This window comes from Semicossyphus pulcher, unplaced genomic scaffold (genome assembly GCF_022749685.1).
Source record: "Semicossyphus pulcher isolate SPU_LCO1_2020_fin unplaced genomic scaffold, fSemPul1.0.p SCAF_17, whole genome shotgun sequence".
NCBI lineage: Eukaryota > Metazoa > Chordata > Actinopteri > Labriformes > Labridae > Semicossyphus > Semicossyphus pulcher.
The window spans coordinates 5598717-5619946 of NW_027211681.1; the positions used below are offsets into that span (position 1 = coordinate 5598717).

Consider the following 21230-nt stretch of genomic DNA (forward strand, 5'->3'; position numbering starts at 1 on the left):
GTCCTATTAGCAGTCTTGTCATTTAGAAACCTACTACAGAGAAAAAAACTTTTGGTCCTAACTTTGAATCAGAAAACCACAGCGGTACATGATATCGAAGGTAAGGAAGTAGAAGCTGTAAGAAATAAATGAAACAAAGGCATAATAGCTTGAGGATGGAGTGATGAATGGCATACCAAGGGCAAAACAGTTCACCAGGTGAATTGAATTACCAGGAATTCAAGACAGACCAGCGGCACTCCTGAGGACCAGGATTAAAAACCACTGGATTAGACAATGAGAATGTCTGAACAAAGTAATGAAGACGGACAAATTGCCTTCCTAAATTCTGCTTTCTAGGGTTGAGCACACCAAGGTGTCCTGGTTTAATTTGGATGGAAACTTACTTTAGACTCTGTAATGGTTTGAAATCCCAATGCAAAGCTTGTTGAGCTCAGATGGTTAGAAAAAAGTTACTCAAATAGAAAATTAAACCACATTGGTGAAAAGAAACAATCAGTCATGAATAGTAACACCCACCCCGAGGTAGTATTTGTTGAGGGGAAGGAGGATTAAACACATTCCCAATTCCCAATTTTGCACTAATCTGTGTTGAGTGTTTTCAACTTGGTCAAGGATCAGAGGATAAAGTAGTTCTCCACAGACAGTTATGGAGGTGGCTCTAGTTCTCAAACTGGGCTTTAAGGATCCTCAGCAATTTGATCGGCTCTGACTCTGCAAAATACAACAAATAATTCACAGCTTCCAATAATTGACGACAAACCATCATTAGAACAAAGACAACTATTCTGTGAACCTGAACATGCAGTGGTTCCCAAACTGGGGTCCGGGCCCCCTTTGGGGGGGCGCCAAAGATCACTGGGGGTGCGCAAGGCTTTGTCTGCACTAACATTGTAAAGATTAGATTTGCACATGTTAAATAAAATAATTGAAAAAGCACTTACTTGATAATCAAAAGTCTGTTCAACTATTAAAAAATTCAAATACAGAAGCTTGTAGGCCACACCTCTGCAAACTCTAGGCTGATTGGTGTTCATTTTTGCCAGCAAAGATTTGTAATGAATCATGTGTGTGGGCTAGGGGGGCTCAGCGTCTCTTAGATACAAGCAGGGGGGGGGCTCTGAAGAAAAAAGGTTGGGAAGCACTGCTCTAATGGACCAAAATCAAACAACCTTGTTTAGACTTGATGTCAAAAAATGGGTGTATGGCTACCAACCATGTTAAAAAAAATAAGCTTGTCAGGATGCAAAACATCAAGTCTCTCCTCAACTAAGTAAGAACAAAATGTGCCTGGGAAATTTACTCTTGTGGTGTGCCGAAAAGCAGAAATGAGCCTGGTTAGTAAACCGATTTGCAGAAGCAAGTGTGGTTAGCATGTTAACAACTGCGGTCCACAAAGCTGTACATTTTAAAAAACAACAATCTGTTCCATCTAGCATCCCTTCTATATTACTTGGGTATTCTGTAATATAGTTAAGAAATAAAGATAGAAACAATATATATTTCCTGAATAAGACGTCTATCTCATATTAACTCAATATTTGAATGCCTCTCGGTTTTTGGTGTGAAGTTCACTTTGATTGAACTCTGGAGCGAAGTGAAGAAGGTGAGACTATCAATGACATCTTGTAACATTTTTAGCATCACAGCAGCAACACTGGTTTATCACAACGATAAAGTAGTTCTGAGAAGTTAATGAAAGACTGCTCCAATTAAATGTTCCTTTCCTTGAAACGTCATTTGCTGCATAGACCTACAGTAGAAACATACGCTCTGCGTGGTGTGTGTGCTCTTGTATAAAGACATAAAGATATATCTACATCCATATCTGAGAAACTTCCTGTCCCGAGCCCATGTTCATACTGTTACCCTACAGTATTCTCCCCTTTTAAATCTAATCCTTTCCCATGCCCCTGAGTCCGACAGGGCTCTGAGTTCTCCTGCAGTCCTCTCTAACTTTCTTGGATGGAAGGATAGATAGATACATGGAAACAGAGCGAGGGATGGGGCGCCGAGCACAAATCCTTCTGCGATGCCCTTGCTTGTGTTAGGCCTAACTCTCCCCGGGGAGCCTTCTCATGACCCCGGGACTTGGATAGAGGAGAAGAAGTCGCAGAGGGAGGGATAAGAGGATGAAAGAGTGGATAAAACCAGGGAGATATTGACTGCGCGGCAGCTTGTTTCTCTCTGCTGTGGAGCCAAGCTTCAGATGAAGTTAGAGACCTCAGGTTACCCCGCGTCCGCTGGCGTCAGCGCAGTGTTTGCTGTGTGAGACTCTTCAAACTTTTTTTTGGTCGGTTAATCGTTGATTGATTTTTGTGTCTCTGTCTAATAGTGTTTTTCCTTGCAGTTGTTTTTTTGCTGTGGTGATGTCCCCCATGGTACGAGTAAAACCAAGGTCGTCCTCTGGATTTTGCTTCCTCAGGCGTGTTGTTGTCAGGGGAGCTGCTGCCTCAAACTCATATACTCCTGTGTGTGATATTTAATTTACAACAGATTTCTTTACTTTGTGATCGTTTTATTTGGTATATTTAGGGCTGTCAAATGATTTGAAAAAGTCCTAAATAATTGCAGGCTTTTGGGATTTATTAATCGCATTAAAACAATCAATAACCTCTCAATGGGCCCTCCCTTCATCTCTGTGTTTCACATTCGGGCCCTGTCTACACAGAGTCCCCTCCCAAACTGACGCCCTTGCACATACATTTACATGTAGCGGCTTGCCCCTCCCCTTTCAGTTTTCCTTTGCCTGTGTGTGTGTCCTCTGTGTTCTTCCTCATCAATATGCTTTAAAAAGCAGCCCCATAAACAAAGCTACTGAGGACGGTTGTATTCTCAGTGACGTTTTGGGTCAAGGGGCATAACAGAGTGTGATTTATCTGCGTTAATGCTTTGACATGTTATTTTTTTCTAGAATAAATTCATTTAAATTAATACATAAATTTGACAGGCCTTGTTATTTACTCTGCTGCTCACTTAGTAGAGCAATTACGTAGGACCTATATCAGCCATAGAACATTGTCCCTCCTTCAGCTGTCCTCCCAACCATCTCTGATCTCCTTCCTTACTTCAATTCTCTGGATGCCGAAGTGCCTTATTGTTCCTTTATTTATCGCATCCGGCGGAGCCCCGTTAAGCCGGTAACTGTGCTAAAGGGCAACGCAGATAATATTGTCTCTGATTTCTATTTGACCTTTCTCTGTTTCCAAACATTTGATGACCTAAGCATACAGTAAGATGAGATGACCTTCAGCCTAATCCCTGGTGTGAAATGTGAAGTTTGCAGCAGTAGCTTTAGTCGGTACGAGGACGCAGCTTGAAGGAAAAAACACATCACCATAAATTGGAGTTTATGTATTCGTGTAGAGGTAATGTAAGTTTAAAATAGTTTATAACAACATAATTTTTGTAATAGAAAATGTCTCAAGTTATGCCAGTGTTTTAAGTTTCCTCCAGAAAGAGAAAAACATACAGACCCCAGAAATTTATGAGCAGAAGCTCCAAAGGGAAATATATCAGTGCTGCCCACACCGCTTGAAGCCTGATCACTGAGAAATAAGGCGCCAAAACACCAAAGATGGGCACAGAGAGGAGAACCTGGGGGATTAGGACCTACATAGAACTAAAATTGGAACTTATTTAAAAGTATGCAGATGACAGCTCCAATCAATGCTGCCGTGCTGCCTGACTGTCAATCTAGCTTTCCATCCACTCATCTGTGTGTTTAGTTTTTTATGGTCCTGATTGAAACTCTTCCCTCTCTACCTGTATATCTGTCTCCACACTTGGCAGCGCGCTGTCAGTGTTTATTGGGTGATTTCAGGAATCATGTCACTCATTTTTCCCAAAACATCGTTATTTTTTGAAAAACACAATCTCTTTTTTCAACCACATCTTGAGTGTACTTCAGTGTGACTCTCTTTTCTCCTTCTCAGAGTTTGGTGGGGAAAAAGTGTCGTTCATACTAACAACAATGATAGCAACAAGCAGAAACAAACACAGTTTGACAGTATGGTGTCAGTAAAAAATAGCCACATCCACGTTACAGTTGTAGACAAATCAAAGCATACGATGTCAAACTGTCAAATACACTTGAAGGTGCAAAGATGATGAAAGAACAGATATGAATTGATGAGGTTCATCATAATAATTTAAGTGCTGTCAGTCAATCAGTCAAAGTGTTGGGAGGAGAGGAGGAGGAAGAAAAATAAAGTATTCAAAAGAAGGATTTTGAGAAAATATAAGAAACACTTGGAGTAAAAGGTAATTTTCTGAGGTAAGATGATGAAGTAATACCACATGAGAGGAAGTGACGGCTCTCGCGCCTATGACCGAATCACAGCTGTGCTGATATTCAGTATAACATCACGACCTCAAGTGTGATATTGATTTTATACAACGGTTACACATGCAGGAGATAGTAGTAAAAATTAACTATCAAGAACAGACTATTTTTTGCTCCACCAACTCGACTAGTTCCACAACTTCACTGAAACTAGACTTTTGTTGCCAAGCAACCCAAACATTCTCCTGCACTCTGTGTCCACAGGTTACCACAGATCAGCTTTTTTTATCACGTACATTTATCTGTTTGTTTTAATTGATCATGAACCAGTGAAATAAGAGTCTGCTGTGTGATTCAGAGGTACCAGCTCGATCAATGTAGACATACACGTCTGCTGTTATGTTAATGAACAGTATTCAGAACAGCTGGCTGAGGAGGAGTGATACACAGAGTGAAAAGTCCCAGTGCTGTTATACTCTATATCAGCGCTCATGGAATGCCTCTTGTCCAATCAGATTACTTCAGAACTAACTGTTGCATAACAATAAATGTTGACCCACACCTTTAAGAGAAGACTCAACAAGCAAAGGTCACGAAGTACCTGAAAGAGAACTTTGTGAAAAGATGATTGTGGTCATGATTGCTCCATTAAGGCCATGTTTAGTCCAACAATGACACTGCATGGAGAATCAAGTCCGATTCTAATGGGCAGAAACTAATATTCTTTTTTGTGTCTAAAAAGCCAGCAACAATGGATCTCACTGGATTAATTTGGATCTTCACCTTCCGGAAGCCAGATGCCCTTTACATTGTGTAACTGAAGGCCTTCTGGCGTCCTAATGCTAAATAATGATGTGTTTTTTATGTATCAAACATTGTGATTTTGCATAAGCTGTGTATAAGAAGCTGATTTTCTGTAATAACTTTCTTATTTATCAATCCAACACTTTGGTTTTAAAGATATTAGTTAAACAAAGAACGCAACATTAAGAAAATGTTTTTCATCCTGTGACGTTCATCAAAGACAACAAGTAACGGCTGACATCATAACAAATATTGATTTAGGGTCAACTTCAGCTGTTTCCTCAAAGTTTCTGTGTATGAAACGGGGGAAAAAAGACTTTTAGTTGATTAGCATTCTTAGCTAAAACATTCACACTGTCAAACTGTGATGTTCTTATTAAGAATATATTTTATATTAAAACGTGGTGATAAATCGTGTGGAAATGTAATGATAGATAGTTGTTAATTAATGTAAAGATTACATAACAGTTTTTTTTCTAACTCATATCACAGAAGCCCAGCAGGGACTGAAAATGGCTAGTTATCTTCTGATACATTCCGTCTCCTGTTTTTATACACTCAGTAAATACTGCATCCCTGCACAGGGAACATTTTTGTCTACCTAAAGGTGCATCCACACTTTAGTGGGTTTTGTAGTCAAAGTGCTGCCTCAGCCTCATGTTTTTCTGATAATGAAAAGCAGTTTTGTTATCACAGTGACTCGCTGGAGTCGCTGCTGCTTCTATCAGTAAACTGTTCCCACTACAACCCTTAAAAACCCACAGCTTGTGTGCTCACCAAACAAACTTTTCTACAGCTGCTTCCTCCATTTTCACTCTGTTTGTTGTTGTTGTCGACTGCCGACGTTTTGTCAATCCCTGCTTCTTTTTTTCAAGTTATTTAGTCAGCCGCTGTCATGAATGCTTCTCTAAGACGTTGAACTCCGCTGTTTAAAAAAAGCCAGGCACAGCATTTTTTTGTACCAAAGCGGCTGCTTTGTGTCTGCCTCCCGGCCGCACCCCGCGCTCTTTAAAGAGGGAAAGCAGTTTGCAAAAAAAAAGCAGAATAGTGTGAACACGGCTTACAGTGGCGATCACACCGGGGGCTTTGAAAGCGCACCGCGTAGCGTTCCTGGAGTGTTCTCTGGGAAGCAGTCTGCTGAGCATTTCATTCTGTGCTGCTAGCATAACCCACTTTTAGCTCGGCGTGTCTGTGCATTCATGTGTCTCTGGCTTCACGTCTGCGACCCACAGAAACACTCCTGAAGTGTTTTAAACAATGAGAGAAATCCTCAATGCATCCCACTCTGGTCACTGTGATTGGCACAGTGGAAGACTTAAAGGCTGCCTATAGTTGCTTTCTCCTTTGGATCAGGCACACAGAGGGAATGCAAATACAAATGCTGCAGTATTTCATTCAGCTGCAGTTTGTGGTGGTGCAGCTTTTCTTATTAAACGGAGGTGTTGAACTACAGGACTGGAGGTGTCATTTATTATCCTTTTTTGTTATCTATTTCAGTGTGAACTTTTCATTTCCTGTTTTACTTTGTCACTGACCCTTCCCTCTTGCTTTACCTACTGCCTTTGTGTGCTTTCCTGCTTGTTTTTTTGTGAGCCCCGCCCTAATTGTTTCCACCTGTTCCTTGATTAGCCTCACATGTGATTGATTAACCTCACCTTCCCATTGTATTGAGTGTTAGCCAGCGGTTAGCGATAAATGACTTTCAGTTAGGACAGTCAAAAAACCTGTTTTTCTTGTGATTGACTTTAATTAACAGGTCTTAACTTTGGCGAAATTTTAACATGATGCAGAATAGTAAAAGTAAAAATGAAGCTTTGTCAGGTCTGTCCTCAAGAGGAGAAAAAAACCTACTATTAAAATGCTCGTTTGTTGAGTAGAGGTCGGATCGATAATTCTGGTGCATTCGAGGCAGTCGGGAAATCTGAACGCTGAATGGCTTTCGTACCAAAGCGTCAGGGAATTTATCTGAATTTTTGATCTAGAATGGATTGTTAGCTGAACTTGCTGCAGATGTCTGTTTATAGACATTAATAGGAAGCTAAATTGTCGTCAGGTTACCACTGATGGGAGCCTGGATGTCATTACGGCGGATTACGTTCCGCCTGCTTTTGCTCTTCACACGGACTGTTTTTCCTGCACACGCCACAGCCTGCTGATACGTGATTGGTCAATATTACTCGGACTAAAAGCGTACAACAAACAGAAACCAGAAGACTTCCCATACTAAAAATCCACGCCTGATGATAATGAGATTAGTTTTCACCAAACCCTTGCTCCTTGTGTGGATGTTTCCCGTGGCTGTACCTGTTTTTCCTCATGTTCTGGACCATTTAAGTTTTCTTTTGGATGTTCATTTCTACCCGCTCCCCTTGGAATCTCCAGCTGTAAGCCTTTTGTTTTTCCTTTTTGGGTTTTAATAAATCCTTCGTTAAGTCTGCAATCAGGTCCTCTCTCTTTGGTCTTAAAACTAAAAAGTGACAGCAGTAGTGTTTGATTCTTTAACTGATACTGTCAAGTGCCTGTTCACAACAACCCTCTTGCTATGAAGTTGGTGTTCGACAAAATATAAAGTGTCTGATCTAATCTAATCTAAGCAGAAGTCAAAGTACTTACAAATAACTAACAGTAAAAAAATGTAAAAAGAGTTAATTTAGCCGATATCTCTCGTATTTAAGACTCAGATTGATCTTTTCAGTATCCTGAGGGGAATTTGTTGACCTGTGCTTCATCACATAAAGTGTGTACCATCTATCTCTCTGCTTCCCTCTTTTCCCTCCCTCCCTCGCCGATGTTGAACTGTAAGATAGATCATTAGCTTTAAATGGACTTCAATCCGCTCATTACATGTCCCATTTACCTTCACTGCATAACGCTCTGCTTTTCATAACGAGACAGAAAAAGAAAGAGAGGGAGAAAGATGGAATGCACATGTGGGGAAGATCCAGACAGAATGAGAGCGGGGGAAAAAAGTGTGCATGTGATTCAGATAGTTAGTCAACGCGAGAGAGCTAGAAGGCGGAGAGATGAGGACAAAGATATGACGAGGAAAAGGAAGATAGAAAGATGGGACTGTCCAAGCAGAGAGGGATTAAAATCTTTAAGGGGAAAGGAGCCTGTGAATTTAAAAAAAAGGGGGAACCTATACTTTCTTTTCCCGTTGATACAAGCTCTATTAGTGGTGTAAAATATCGCTAATCATACTGTTACAACCCTGAGTGAAGTCCTTTAGACTCCTCTGAACACCACACGATGGCACCTGTAACTCACAAGCCGCAAGAAGTACACTGCCCCTCTAAATGTGCTGATACGTTTGATTATATAATCAATGATATCACATCACATTCACTATTCAAATTGTTACTTCAGGCTGCGGCTGGCAGTAAACATGGCCTGTCATTTGTTCATGTAAATCTAGATGTTAATTTCGGCTTAATGACATAGCAGTTAAGCTAGCCAATCCTATGCAATGTTATTGACCTTGTGTCTTTGTAGCATATCCTTAGCTTTCTGGTTAAACTGTGCCAAAGCTGTTTATGAACTTAATGGACTGAGAATTTCTCCCGTTGTAAAGTCAGAGCTAAAATCTGTTCTATTTACTAGTAGTGACCAGTCTTTCCAACATCTCCATCTTCCATTAAAGTGGTATAATCTCGAAGATCTCAGTTTCGTTCTCTTTGTTGGCACCTATGGCGATACACCGTAATTGCCGGAGCACACCTCCCAGATGTTGCATGTATGACGTCCACAGTTGGCTCCAGTTGCAACTCTTGATTTTCCTCGCTGACGTTTACCTTCATCTGAGTTGTATCTGTAGTCATCGATCTTTTCTTTGTTTGTTCAGCCATAGTAGATTACTGTTTACTTGCAGAGACCAGAAAAACAGCCGCTTAGCTCTGCCTATCCTCTCTGGCAGACCAACAACTGCTGGCTGATGGAAAAAGCGTCACTAACTTGGCGCCGCTTGTGATCTTTTCCGCCAATGTCGCACCAGACCCCCAGTCCATAATAATACTATGTACTGCAAATGCAAAGGCTTTCATCAGTGGGCCATAGGCTTAATCACCATTGTGTTACCTCATTCGGCGATAGATAGAGACTTAACAGACATTTATTTAAATTTAAATCTTCAAGATTATTATTATTTAATCCCTGATAATGTCCACCTCGTCGGGCATCATCCCTTTACATATTGAAACACTTCTATTGAAAGCTTACATACATACTTTTCACAACTAATGACTAATAGCGCAGAGGAGGAAGTATTTGACGCACCCAATCTCCTTGTTATAAGTGTTATTTTCCAAGGTTTAGTTTAATGGAGACGTGATAGGTGTGACGTGTGAGATGTGTCTTGGAGTATTCATATGGTTGGTTCATGCATGTATTCCAATGTTCTTTCTGATCCATGCAGTCTTTTTGTCTATTTGTTTGCTCACTTTAATGTGATGCACATTACTACCTGGTGTATCATAATTACTATGTGGGTTATTTAGTAGTTGGTTCTTCCATTGTGCATGTTTATGGACGTATACTTTTGTGTGTAATGTTGATTTCCTGTATCCATTGATTCATGCTGTTAAGTGGTGGCTGCCGTGTTGCGATGACGCTGAAGGTCAATAACAGCAGAACTGATTCATGAAGTTATTTTAATTAGTTTTACGTCAATCCACAGATGTTTGTGACATAAAGGCGCACATGGATTCTCTGTGTGGAATCTTTACAGTCACTTGAGTTCTTCCTTTTCTCTCTTACCTGAGGCCTTCACCGCAGGTTTCATGGGCCTGCTCATCTGCACTGACCCAATGTTCTCGCTCCTCCTCCTCTCTGTATCTTTCCATCCCAACCTAACTCCACACCTCCCTCTGTCACTTCCTTCAGCTAATCTAGCTCCCTCTAGTTCTGCCCTCCCCTCTCCTCTTCCTTTGATCCTTCAGCATGTAAAAGGTCCCATTTCCTCTGCTGGCCATCTTACTTTGCTTTCAGACATTTCTTTGTCTCTCTCTCTCTCTCCGTCCATCTCATACCTGTAAGCAATTACAATGTCTCTGTTTCTGAACCTATTTTATGTCTGATTCGCTTTTATGTTTTTTCTTCTTCAGAGTTAATTGCCAAGTGAAAAGAGAAAGGGGAATATTGGGGACAGAGATGGAATGAAGACATTTGACAAAGGTCCCAGACTGGGTTCAAACCCAGGACTTGGCAATGGTGTCAAGGATTACTGAGCAACTGGGGAAACCATACTTTTGGGCTGTAGCCATTATGGTGCCCTAGGAGGAATAGGGGTCTTCTATCTCCATCATGTCCTGCTGTCTCTCTATCTGCCTGTCTGGGTTACATAAGTACATACAAGTATGGAAGACAGTGGCCCAGGGTACGTGGCACACTAGGCAACCTTTTATATAGCAGTTGCCTTAAAGCTCCTGTGAGGACCTTTTGGTTTGTGTTGATTTTGGCGCCCCCTGTGGACAAAGCTGTACCTCTTATCTCTTCGCTGATTTTGTCCTGTACATGCTTAAGTGTTGGTTTTTAACAGCAACGCTCAACCTGCTTTCTTTAACAGTCACATGTGTCACTCACTTAAAATATTTGTCCTGGAAAATGTAAACAAAGGCAGCGTGCAGTTAACCGAAAAATCAGCCTAAGCAGGCAATTAGCTAAAAACAATAACATGTAAAGAATGTTAGACTCAATCGGGACTTTTGCTAGATGTTCCTAAATGTTTAAGTAAGAGTGACCACTGATGGTGCAGCTGCTAAGCTTCATGCAAACTGATTGGATTGGATGGAGAACTTAAATAAAGAATAATAATAATAATATGATTCTTGTGGTGGATCAACCTAACCAAACATAAGCTATATTTATATGATAAATATTCCAACTGTAATTGGTTCAAAGGCCAAACGGAATAATCCAATAAAACAGGCCAAATCTGTTGGGAATTTCAGTCACTCGCAAACAGGTAGTTTTACTTAACTGACAAAATTATATTTGTGCACGGGTGGGTGCTGAAATTTAACCGATGAGTTAGGTGAATGCATGATGTAATCACTTTGCACATGTCATGCAGCTGTTCTGGTTAAATCTGCTGGTGCATGTAAACACCTAACTGTATTATATCATATCTCATGTTAACATTGACCCAAAATCTTGAATTGGAAAAGACAAAACTTATGTAACCTATTGTTCGTTTCAATCTTTTTAACTGCGTATTTCCACTTCCACAAAAAATAAAGAAAGAACTGTGGCGATTTTACACACCCTAAATGCATTCATATTTTTGCTGTATCACATTATCTCTTGCTACACCTCAATGTGGCTGCAGGAACTGGCTCGATTGAATCTATTCTTCTCTACACTAACTTCCATCCCCTCCTCCTGAACTTTCCCTCTGTCACCCTCCTCTGCCCCCCTGCATTCTTTTTCTTCTATCTTTTCACTGTCCTCTTCACCACCCCAACCCCAGCCCTGCGTCTTCCCCTTTAATCAAGTCAATTGTATCTCTTTCTCCCTTTTCCACTTTTTCCCCCCGCACAGAGAATCTCTGTTCCTACCATACATTATCACCTCTTCAGCACCCCCTCTGTTTCTCTCTCTGTGCCTCTATCTCTTTACCCCCTCCCCCTCCCCCTGTTTGGGTTTTCATCCCCAAAAGCCACTTCAACTATAGGCTGTTTGATAACACTTGTATCAGGCTGAGACATCAGTAATAAAAGAACTTTGTGTGCACCTGAAAAATACCCAAAACACAATTCAGGAGAGGGGAGAGGAGAAGATACACAAAAGATAAATCCAGTTTGATTCTTTTCAACCTTTTTTTTTTTTAATAAATGACAAACCTTAACCCTTCATTAGTTCTGAATCTAGTTAAGGCCTGGCCCTTATTAAATTACAATGGCTTTAAAGAGGGGATATTATGCTGTTTTCACATTTTAAGACATATATATATAATGTTATAATGTTGGATGTTCAGACTAAAAGTGGGTGAAGTTTCAGATCTGTAGGTAAAAGTATGTTGGAGTAATCCCCAGGTCTCTCAGCTCAGTCTGCAGGCTGCTGTGAACGCCAGGTTTCACACAGTTTTTTTCTACACGCTGCACTTTGTGACATCACAGACAGCTGGCCAATCAGAAGAAAGTGGGCTTGTAGGGGCGGGGTTTCTTAAAGGGACAGAGCTGACTGAGTCGTTTCAGGCAGAAGCTCTATGAGGGCCTGCACAGAGCACCAGCGTGAGTTTTTTTTTTAAACTGTAAATTATGCTTAGCTACTCCACAGGTATCACAGAGTGAAATATGAAGCCCCCTTTAAACATCTTTGTCTGATACAATCTCTGTGTGCATACATTTAACACCTAAAAAGGTAGGAGGAATTGGGCATACATCCTGCACTACATGTGTTAAAAAGCATGTATCAGTGGCAGGCTCCACTTGGTAACAGTCTGACCCTTGTACACTGTATCCCGGAGGGCTTTTGTTCCCAGCGTAAGGCCTGTCAGGCCGCCAGTCACCTGCACACCTCTTTCTGCAGTGAGCTGATTATATGTGTGCTGTACCACAGGGCTGGCTACTTAACAAACCTAGCAACATTTTCCTGAAATTATTTGTGGTGTTACTTAGCATTTATTCACAAGTACACACTTAACACACATTCAACTACAACTAAAATAATAACAAGGGGAACAAGAAGGGAAATGTGCGAGACTGCTTGTCTGACACTCACAAACACGTACACACAGCCTACCCATGCATAACACCAGAATAATTCATAGTACTTACTTAAGGTCCTGGAACGGCTCTGCTCGTACATGCGATGTCTCTACAGAATGGCTGAACACCACGCCTTCGTTCCCTGAGGACACAATAAGAGTAAAAGAAAAGATCCTTTGTATTAAAGCCTGCAAAATATTGCATCATGCGTCTGTTCTTAGAGATGAGGCAGAAACTTTACATGCATGACACAAAGCTCAGATCTTCTGTGTGTTAAATAAGTGATGTTCAAAATATTTCCATAAGTAATGTGTACATACATTTACTGGTAGCATTTAGCACCACTGTGGTGGATAGAATGAAAAGGGGGAGGATGTTTGACTTTAACACTTGTCGCAGAGGGTTTATATCCTGTCACACACTGGATGTCAGAGTTGTTCAGTATTTTCTTCTGATATGTTGATAAAAATGTCACCCAGGAGGCATAACATTTCCCCCATGCACATTTTACCGGTGCAAAATAGTTCCACGCAGTACATCATTTCCATAGAAAACGCTGGCCCTGATATGATGCAGTGTTTAACCCCCCCGTGTGCAGCAGCCACCTCAGCTTTCGCCTGCAGCCCTGAACAGATGCTTGGGGGAAGTGCTGGTCATGACTCCTGCTGAGGCTGTAGATGCATGTAGGAAACTCAGCACTGCTGAAAATTTAATATTGCACAAGGAAACTTTGCTCATTGGCAGCCATTCAGATTTTTAAAAAAGGCCATTTTAATTGTAAATTTGAGGCAACATATGCAAAGTTTGTTTCAAGGAGATTCAGGGAGGACAGTCCAGTTGTATATCTAAAAGACCTACACTTTCAGGGTACTGTTTGGTGCATTTTTCAGTTGAAACTGTGGTTTTAGTGATTCATTCTAACGTCCACTGAACAATGCACAGGTGTGTATGTTGTCTGACACCCCTCCCAAGTGTACACTTGGTCTGCGCAGGTTTCCAGGTACGCAGATTTTTTTGTCTGCTGGTGGGTAGACCTATATTGCCTAATAAATACCATCTATAAATAAAAGTATAGCAGACAAAATATAAGATAGTGAAGCAACCTAAGGTATGATAATGAGGAGGGAGAACAGATTTATGTCTGATTTTAACAAATCTGTGTATTTTATAACACATCTGGCAATGATAGTGGTGATGATGGTTTAATCGGCAGTGCATATTTTGAGTTCTGGTATTGGGTTTATTTTTGGCAGGTTCTGTTGGCCCTCGGGCCCTCGGTTATGATCGGCAATTAAGCTACTTTTGTGGCAATTGAGGGACAGTAATATGATTCTGACGGTTGGTCGCTCACTCAGTCAGTGGAGGTGAAATGGAGGAAAACCTAGCTAAGAAACAAAGGAAGCAGGATGTATGTTTTTTTCCAGACAGTAAGTAAAGTAAGTTAAAAACAACGATAGCGAAAGGGTTCAGAGATTGGACAGTAAGTAACGTTAACTACACACACAAGTAACGTTAGCTTAACATTTGGTAATTTAGTAGATAAGGCCACCGTTTCAGATAACTGCTAACGACGTTGCTATTATACATTGCACACTGTTCTTAATCCACTTATGTTGGAAGTGCACAAACAATTCTGGGGGGATAACTCTCTTTGCTTCTCACTGTGTTACTTTTAGTTTCACTTCTATATATCTGCAGTACTCTCACATACTTTGCTGATGACTCTGCTGAGAACTGAAATTGTTTCTAAGCCTGTCGTAGCTTTTTGGTTGGCACCTGTCCCAGTAAACAACACCCATAAATTGAGCCAGACTTTGGAACCAAAACAATCCAAACATGATATTTATTTTCACACATGCAAATCAAAGCAGAAGCCCTCTACGATCACACCTCACTAGCTGCCACGGCACTGGCTTACTCTGGCTTATTCTCATAAAGAGCTGGCTTATATAAAACCTTCCACTGTAGCTCTGCAGTCTCTGCTGTGCACCTCGCACTGCTGCAGAGGCCAAAAATTAATCTAGCTACAAATCTAAAAAATAAACATTAGCATAGCATGACTCCACTGGAGCTGAGCGCATGAGCTGAGTGGATGAGTTCATATTTGCATTCTTTCCCCTGCTCAGTCTCTCCTCTCTCACCTCCATCACACAGTAAATGACAGCAGCGTTCCTTCAGAGTGCCTCTAATGGACATGTCTCCTCAATTACCCAGACCCGAGTGTGTGTGTGTGTGCGTACTTATTTTGTTTGTATAGTTCACCTTGAAAGTTGAAGTTGTTTGTGTAAATGCATAATAGGAGAGAATCAGCAAATGAAAGAGAACATAATCACATATCATTTGGAGCAGTTTTTCGTCTACTTTCTGAGATTTTCGTTTCACTGATCATTTTCTCGTCTTTTTCCTCTGCAATTATATTCATCTGGCTCAGCCCTCTCATTGATACGTCCTCTCTTTTTCATTTAATACTCCTCTTTTAATTACAATTTAGACAGCAACACGTCACGATAATATCCTTGTATAATTATATGTCAGATAACTGGATGCAGAATTAATTTTAGTTTAGCTGAGAATTCTGTGACTGAGACAATAGTCCTGTCTCGCTCGGCCTCCTGAAGCTCCTGAACAATGAATCTGTACTACACAACACTTTTGGTTTAGGAAAAATACGCCTTAATTGTTGATGCCAAGTATTAAAGGTGCCCCACTGAGTTTTCCTAAACTAACTCAACCCTAGGGGTGGGAATCGCAGGGTAACTCACGACAACGATAATATCACGATACAGAGATTCTGTGATGATTGATATATCGCAAGACAATCATGTACATCAAGGTATCTGATCAACATAAGAGTACATGCTCCTTAAAAGGTGAAGTGCAAGATTCATGTTTTTATTCACTGCAATTTGGTGTCAGTTTCATAGAATTGGACACAAACTGAGCTGAAACAATGAACCTGTTTTCAGTCTGTAAATTAAATTTACAAAACGGCAGAACAACTGGAAAAACTAATCAGGACTTTGGATTTGAAAGTGGCTGGCGCATCTCTTTACTTCTTTTCACCGCTGTCCGACATTATCCCGCTGTCTTCTTCTTTTATCCTGCACTCATTCATGTCATTAGCACCGCCGCGAGGAGTCCTGAAGTTGTGACGCGGGGAGTCAAAATCGCAGGGAAATCTGTTCAGAGCGCTACATATTTGTATCAATAGTATCAATATTTAACGCCAGCCTATCGATAAATGTATTGTGCGACTCAGGACGACGATATATTGCTGTATCGATATTTTGTCCCACCCCTACTAAACACCCTTCAGTGTAACATTGAGCTCTAACAGATGTGATGAATGCCTTCCCTTCCTCAAAATGTATCATTCGGGGCATTTTTCCAATTCTGCATATACATCCATGTTTACTTTCTTGGAGTCCTTTTCTTTCTGCCTTTGGTGCCCCATTGCTGCACATCCTGCCGTGTAAGCAGCACCTGTGTATCGCTGTATCAGTGTGCAACATTGGCAGGACAATGTACTTTGTCACCCCTGTGCACACAGCATGACCAGAGGTCAAAACCTCCACAGGAAACCTTTACAGAATCTGTGCTTTGAAAAAGCCGTGTTAAAGTGAAATATGTGTTGCAGTCTTTACCCGTATCCCTACCTGTGACTCGTAGCTTCTCGGTGCCAATGCTGATCTCCTCTTCATCTGCAGAGAACAGAACTCTCTCTCCGTCTGTACTCCTCACCTCAAACCTCTGACACTGGGCCTCCACCATTTCTGAACCTGCAACAGTAAGAGAAAGAGAAGCGCAGGGTTAAAATGTGTGTCAGAGGAACAGTCACAAAATGCACCATGTGGTAGATGCTTTTATCGAACAGCTCCTTGCAGAAGCATCAGCGCATGAACGTTTAGCTTGAACCACCACAGAGGCATTTGAACTCTGAACCTCAGGCATCTTCCGTCACACAGTGCAACATCAGGACAGATATTTGGCCAAATAACAGGATCTGAGCAGTCTGTAGTCAGTAGGAACATATAAAAAGTGAATTTTGGAACAAAGCCTCACTAAGTCTACATAATCCACAGAACAAGCTGTGATCCAACAATTCTTAAACTGTAGAAACATTCAAAATGAAAAGTGATGACAGTGTGCTGTGTGGATTATCCAAAGTAAAAAGATGAATGTTTCTGGGGAGAAATATTGCTAAGTGTGTATAGTTAGTATTAAGTACTAAGCTAAGTATTAAGTGTATTTTTCAGTGCTTAAGTACCCACTGTTGCACTGGAGTTACAGCATACATGTCAGAAGAAAGAGCTTAAAACATTAACATACAACACCAAGAAGAAGCTATGCAGCTCTGAAACTTAAATCTACGTCTGGACAGACTGCCTTGTGATTGGAAATTATACAGTTCCCGTGTTAGTAATAGAATTATAACTAACTTTCACCTTAAATTACATCTTCCGTCATGACCTTACCTTGAGGAAAGAAAGTACCCTTTAGAGAGGAATGTGGGGTGTCACAAAGCTAATTCATATCATGTTGAAGACAATGTTGTGCACCAATGACAGCTTCTACCTCGTGTTGAATTATCATTCAAGGAAGTAGAATACACAGACATTGAAGTAATGTGGACATAAAGTGAAAAAGGGAGGGGAATCAGTGTATCCCCTCCTTCTAAAAGAAAAGCTGAATGAAATCAGTTCTCTTCAGAATAATTGCATGCACACCGCGAGAGATGCTCACTGTTACGAACACATTAAGGTTACATTTCCTCCAGAACCACAGTTGAAATCATTCATTTTACAGTTATGTCGATGCTTTGCAGGAAACATCGTGTTGGTGCCACAAAATGAGGAGGGAATGGACGGTTTGAGCTGATGCGATTTCTTTTTCATTTTCCGAATTTTCTCTCTCGATGTTTGCAACTGAAATAAACCAAAACACTGAAGACGTGGAACACAAGATTATATTTCTTGGCCGACGTGACAAACAGCACCGCCAACATGTTAGACTTCATGTACAGACCCATGACCATTGACGTAATTGTTGGCGGTGCGGCCAGTGCAATGCACCGGGGCCCAAGCACTTAGCGGGGCCCATGACGAAGGTCCATGGCTGCCACTTTATCAAATACATTGGGGCAAAATGTACACTTAGGGGAGCCCACAACGTACATTCACTACTGCCACTTTATTATTGGACTTAAACACTATTGTCACAGACTTTGCTGAGCGCAAGGCCCACAGGATAAACTTGTAATAGGTGAGTACAGGTTTGTCTTTGTTATGGAGTGGGATGGAATGAATGTCCAAAGCTATTTGGGATGTTTTGTAGTTTAAAGGAATCAGGCTGTGGTGGTTTGAGGCAGGCTCTTTGATTAGCGTGGATAAATGTGTGGCTACGGCTGCTGTCCATGGTTCTGATCATTGGCTGGTTTGAAGTGGTTGAAGAAGTATTTGCACTAGGGCCCATCACAGTTATGTTACGCTACTGCCAATGACCATGCATGCAGTAGACAATTTAAAGTTGTCTACCGCAATATAATATGGAGAAATGTTTTATCATTCAAGGCCACTTAAAGTTCTACGGTGCTAAAACCAAAACGTGTCAAAAAGAGGTCTGAAAAGTTAATAAATCTTAGTTACCAACACAGGTCAGGCTCGCAGTTTGACCTTTGTTTAATTTGTCCATCCATGTTTTCCTTTATTTGTGATTTGGACTGTGCTGCTACGCAAACGACGCTAAGCCTAAAGACAATTCTCTCTCTCCCTCCCCACTTCCTTCACTGTCTCTGCTCCCAGGCTATTACAAGTGTCAATTAGAAACCCAGAGTGCCTTGTCAGTAATAATCAAACTTTATTAGCAGCCATCAATCTGGGATTAAGTTCCTTTTCTCATCTCTGTCTCGCTGTCTTTATCCCGTCCATCTCTCCCTCCTTAAGCCTCTCAATCCTCAGTGGACTGTGTGAAAAAGCAATTGAGATTTGTGTTGTTAAAGGCCACCCTAAAGCGAGGTGTGCGCGCGCGTGTGTTACAAATGTTTGCAGAGACTTCAGAGGGATGGTGGGGGCAGGGATAGTAAGAGATGGTGTGAGTGAAAGAAGGAAAAATGGGGGTTTGAATTTTGGAAAGGGAGATAAAGAGGAAGTGAAGCTGGTTTAAATTGGAGGTGTGCTGTGCTAGTTGGTGTCTCTGATATCTGGTTCTTTGAGCTTTTCAGCTCTTGTCTTATAATACCGCTGGTGGTGCAGATTTCCAACACAGGTGCAGGTCAGCATGTTTCCATGGATCTGTGTTTTATTCACAGACTTTTTTTCTTCTGGTCTTTTCTGTTAGGGTATACAAAAGGTTCTGTAAAGGCAGGAGATAGAGAGCTTCAACGGTAAAGACAACTATTGGAAATGTGTTACAGAGCAAAACTGCACACATATTCTCAAACCTAGAGTCTCATGAAGAATCCACACAAATCTGAGTGAAAACATTCATCATAACAAACAGAAAACCGAGTTTAAAGACATCTCATTTTACTGTGAGACCGTTAACTAAGATCTTGTGTGCGTGTGGCAGATCTTTGATCGACATCTCCCTGGCTCTGCACATTAAAATGGAGCATGTGACAATTAGCGTTTTGCAGCTATAAACATCATTTTTCAGTCATCTGAGTCACAAGCAGATGGACCGAAAAAAAATTTTTCAAGTTGTAACTGAAATGTGAGATACTAAAGGCTTTGCTATCCTTATAATATTTTGCAGTTAACATACACAAGCAACATTAGCTAAGATGTGTTTCACAGCTAGGAACGCGGTGCTTAAAGATAGCTCTGAAGCTTTAGCTCGTGCTACATTATTACAGAGCTAAACTCCCCCCTGCCGGACGAGGCTAAGGCTGTGTGCAAACAGCCGAACAGCCCCTATGTGACTTGTTCCTGACCATAATCACGACCAATCAAATCCCAATATCAGTAACTATATCAATAAATACATGACAATATTTCAGTTTTGGACTGAAAATTATCTCTACTACATTTTACCTTTTACTTTGTGAATGCTTACTACAATCTACATGAACCCTAAATTATATAATTAAAAAGGCTATTGCGAATTTGGGTTTCCAGAGGCCTTAACAAACATTCTTGTGTGCCATGCATTTCAGACATACTGCAGAGGACTCAGACTAACAGCTAATAGAAGACAACGTGAGACTGCTTACAATAATTGCCTAGTTTTAGATAGGAGACAGCTGCTGCTGATTAATGCTCCACTCACAATCAGACTTTCCTCAAATGCAAAGGTTTGAAAAATGATCTTTGATCTGGTCTTTAGCTTTAGTATAATGACTCAGTGTAGTTCTTCTACACGAGGCCTGTATTGTGTAATGTACTTTTCTAAAAGCTTTTCACACTTAATTAAAACAACAGTGTACGTTATCGCTTAGAGAAAAGCACCGACAGAGAGCGGAGCGATGGCTGGCAGAAACATCTCTGCTGAGCAGTTAGACTAATAAACCGTGATGCTGTGTTGAAGTGAAAGACTTTATGTTTTTTCACCTTATTATTATTTTACGCTGCAATCCGTCTTTCAAGTTTTATTTCTAATTGATGTGTCAGTCTGTAATCCTCCAAACAGCAGACATCATCACATAAAGAGTCTTATTATAGCTGTAGTCACTTGTGAAGCGTTTGTTCTGACACTGACGAACAGTGAGGAGAATAAAGTATAAAAAGCATCGAATATCTCTCAAACCTGATCGTATTTACGACATTGTGTTAAATGTCTCCCGTCATTGTACACACTTCGCACATTTAGTTGTCAACAACATGAAGAGATTTCTGTCCAGTAATAACTGTCTGATCTTTTTGGTTCGTCTTGTTAGCGATCTCGGCAGCTAACACTAATTCTTTGTAAATGAAGTGCTTTTGGTCAATTAATTTCCCCTGCAAAACGTCTTTCCCACTGATAACAGCAAAGTGCTTCTGCTGTCACCAATAACAACAGGACTCCTCGTTAAGCAGACGTGTTAATTGATGCACTGATTTAAATAATCACTTCCTGACAGGATCTCCTCGCTTGTCACAAGTGCCTCCCTCAGCACCATCCTTCAGTTATAATGAAGCTTTTAAAAATGTTCACTGATGAACGGAGGTACTGGGGGACGAAACTCATAAAATGTCTTCTGAGCTACAGCACAGGAGAAGTCATGCAACTTTATATTTTGGTCATTTAATAAAAAGTTCAATCCAGAAGTACTCTCAAAACTGCTTTGGTCTGAAGAAATAAGTCATGTCTTAAAGGAGAAGTTTGGTATTTTTAAATCTGGGCTCTATTTTTACAAATTTGGGTGTCGATATGACTCAAAGGAACAAAAACTTTTGGAATCTTTCCAGTAGATGTCCTCCGGCGTAGCCGCGATACTGCTGCAACATAATCCCCTGGGGCAA

At 40.9% G+C, this 21230-nt stretch overlaps 1 protein-coding gene across 1 annotated transcript in view; it reads right to left on the reverse strand.

The window, feature by feature from the left end:
• Positions 1-21230, reverse strand: part of LOC138594764 (zeta-sarcoglycan) — a 179532-nt gene that overhangs the window by 40227 nt on the left and 118075 nt on the right. Inside the window, exons 5-6 of the mRNA XM_069665980.1 lie at positions 16449-16571; positions 12862-12934 (exon numbers count right to left, since the gene is read on the reverse strand). Of these exons, the coding sequence (XP_069522081.1) occupies positions 12862-12934; positions 16449-16571 (196 nt within the window). The remainder of the gene's footprint in view (positions 1-12861; positions 12935-16448; positions 16572-21230) is intronic.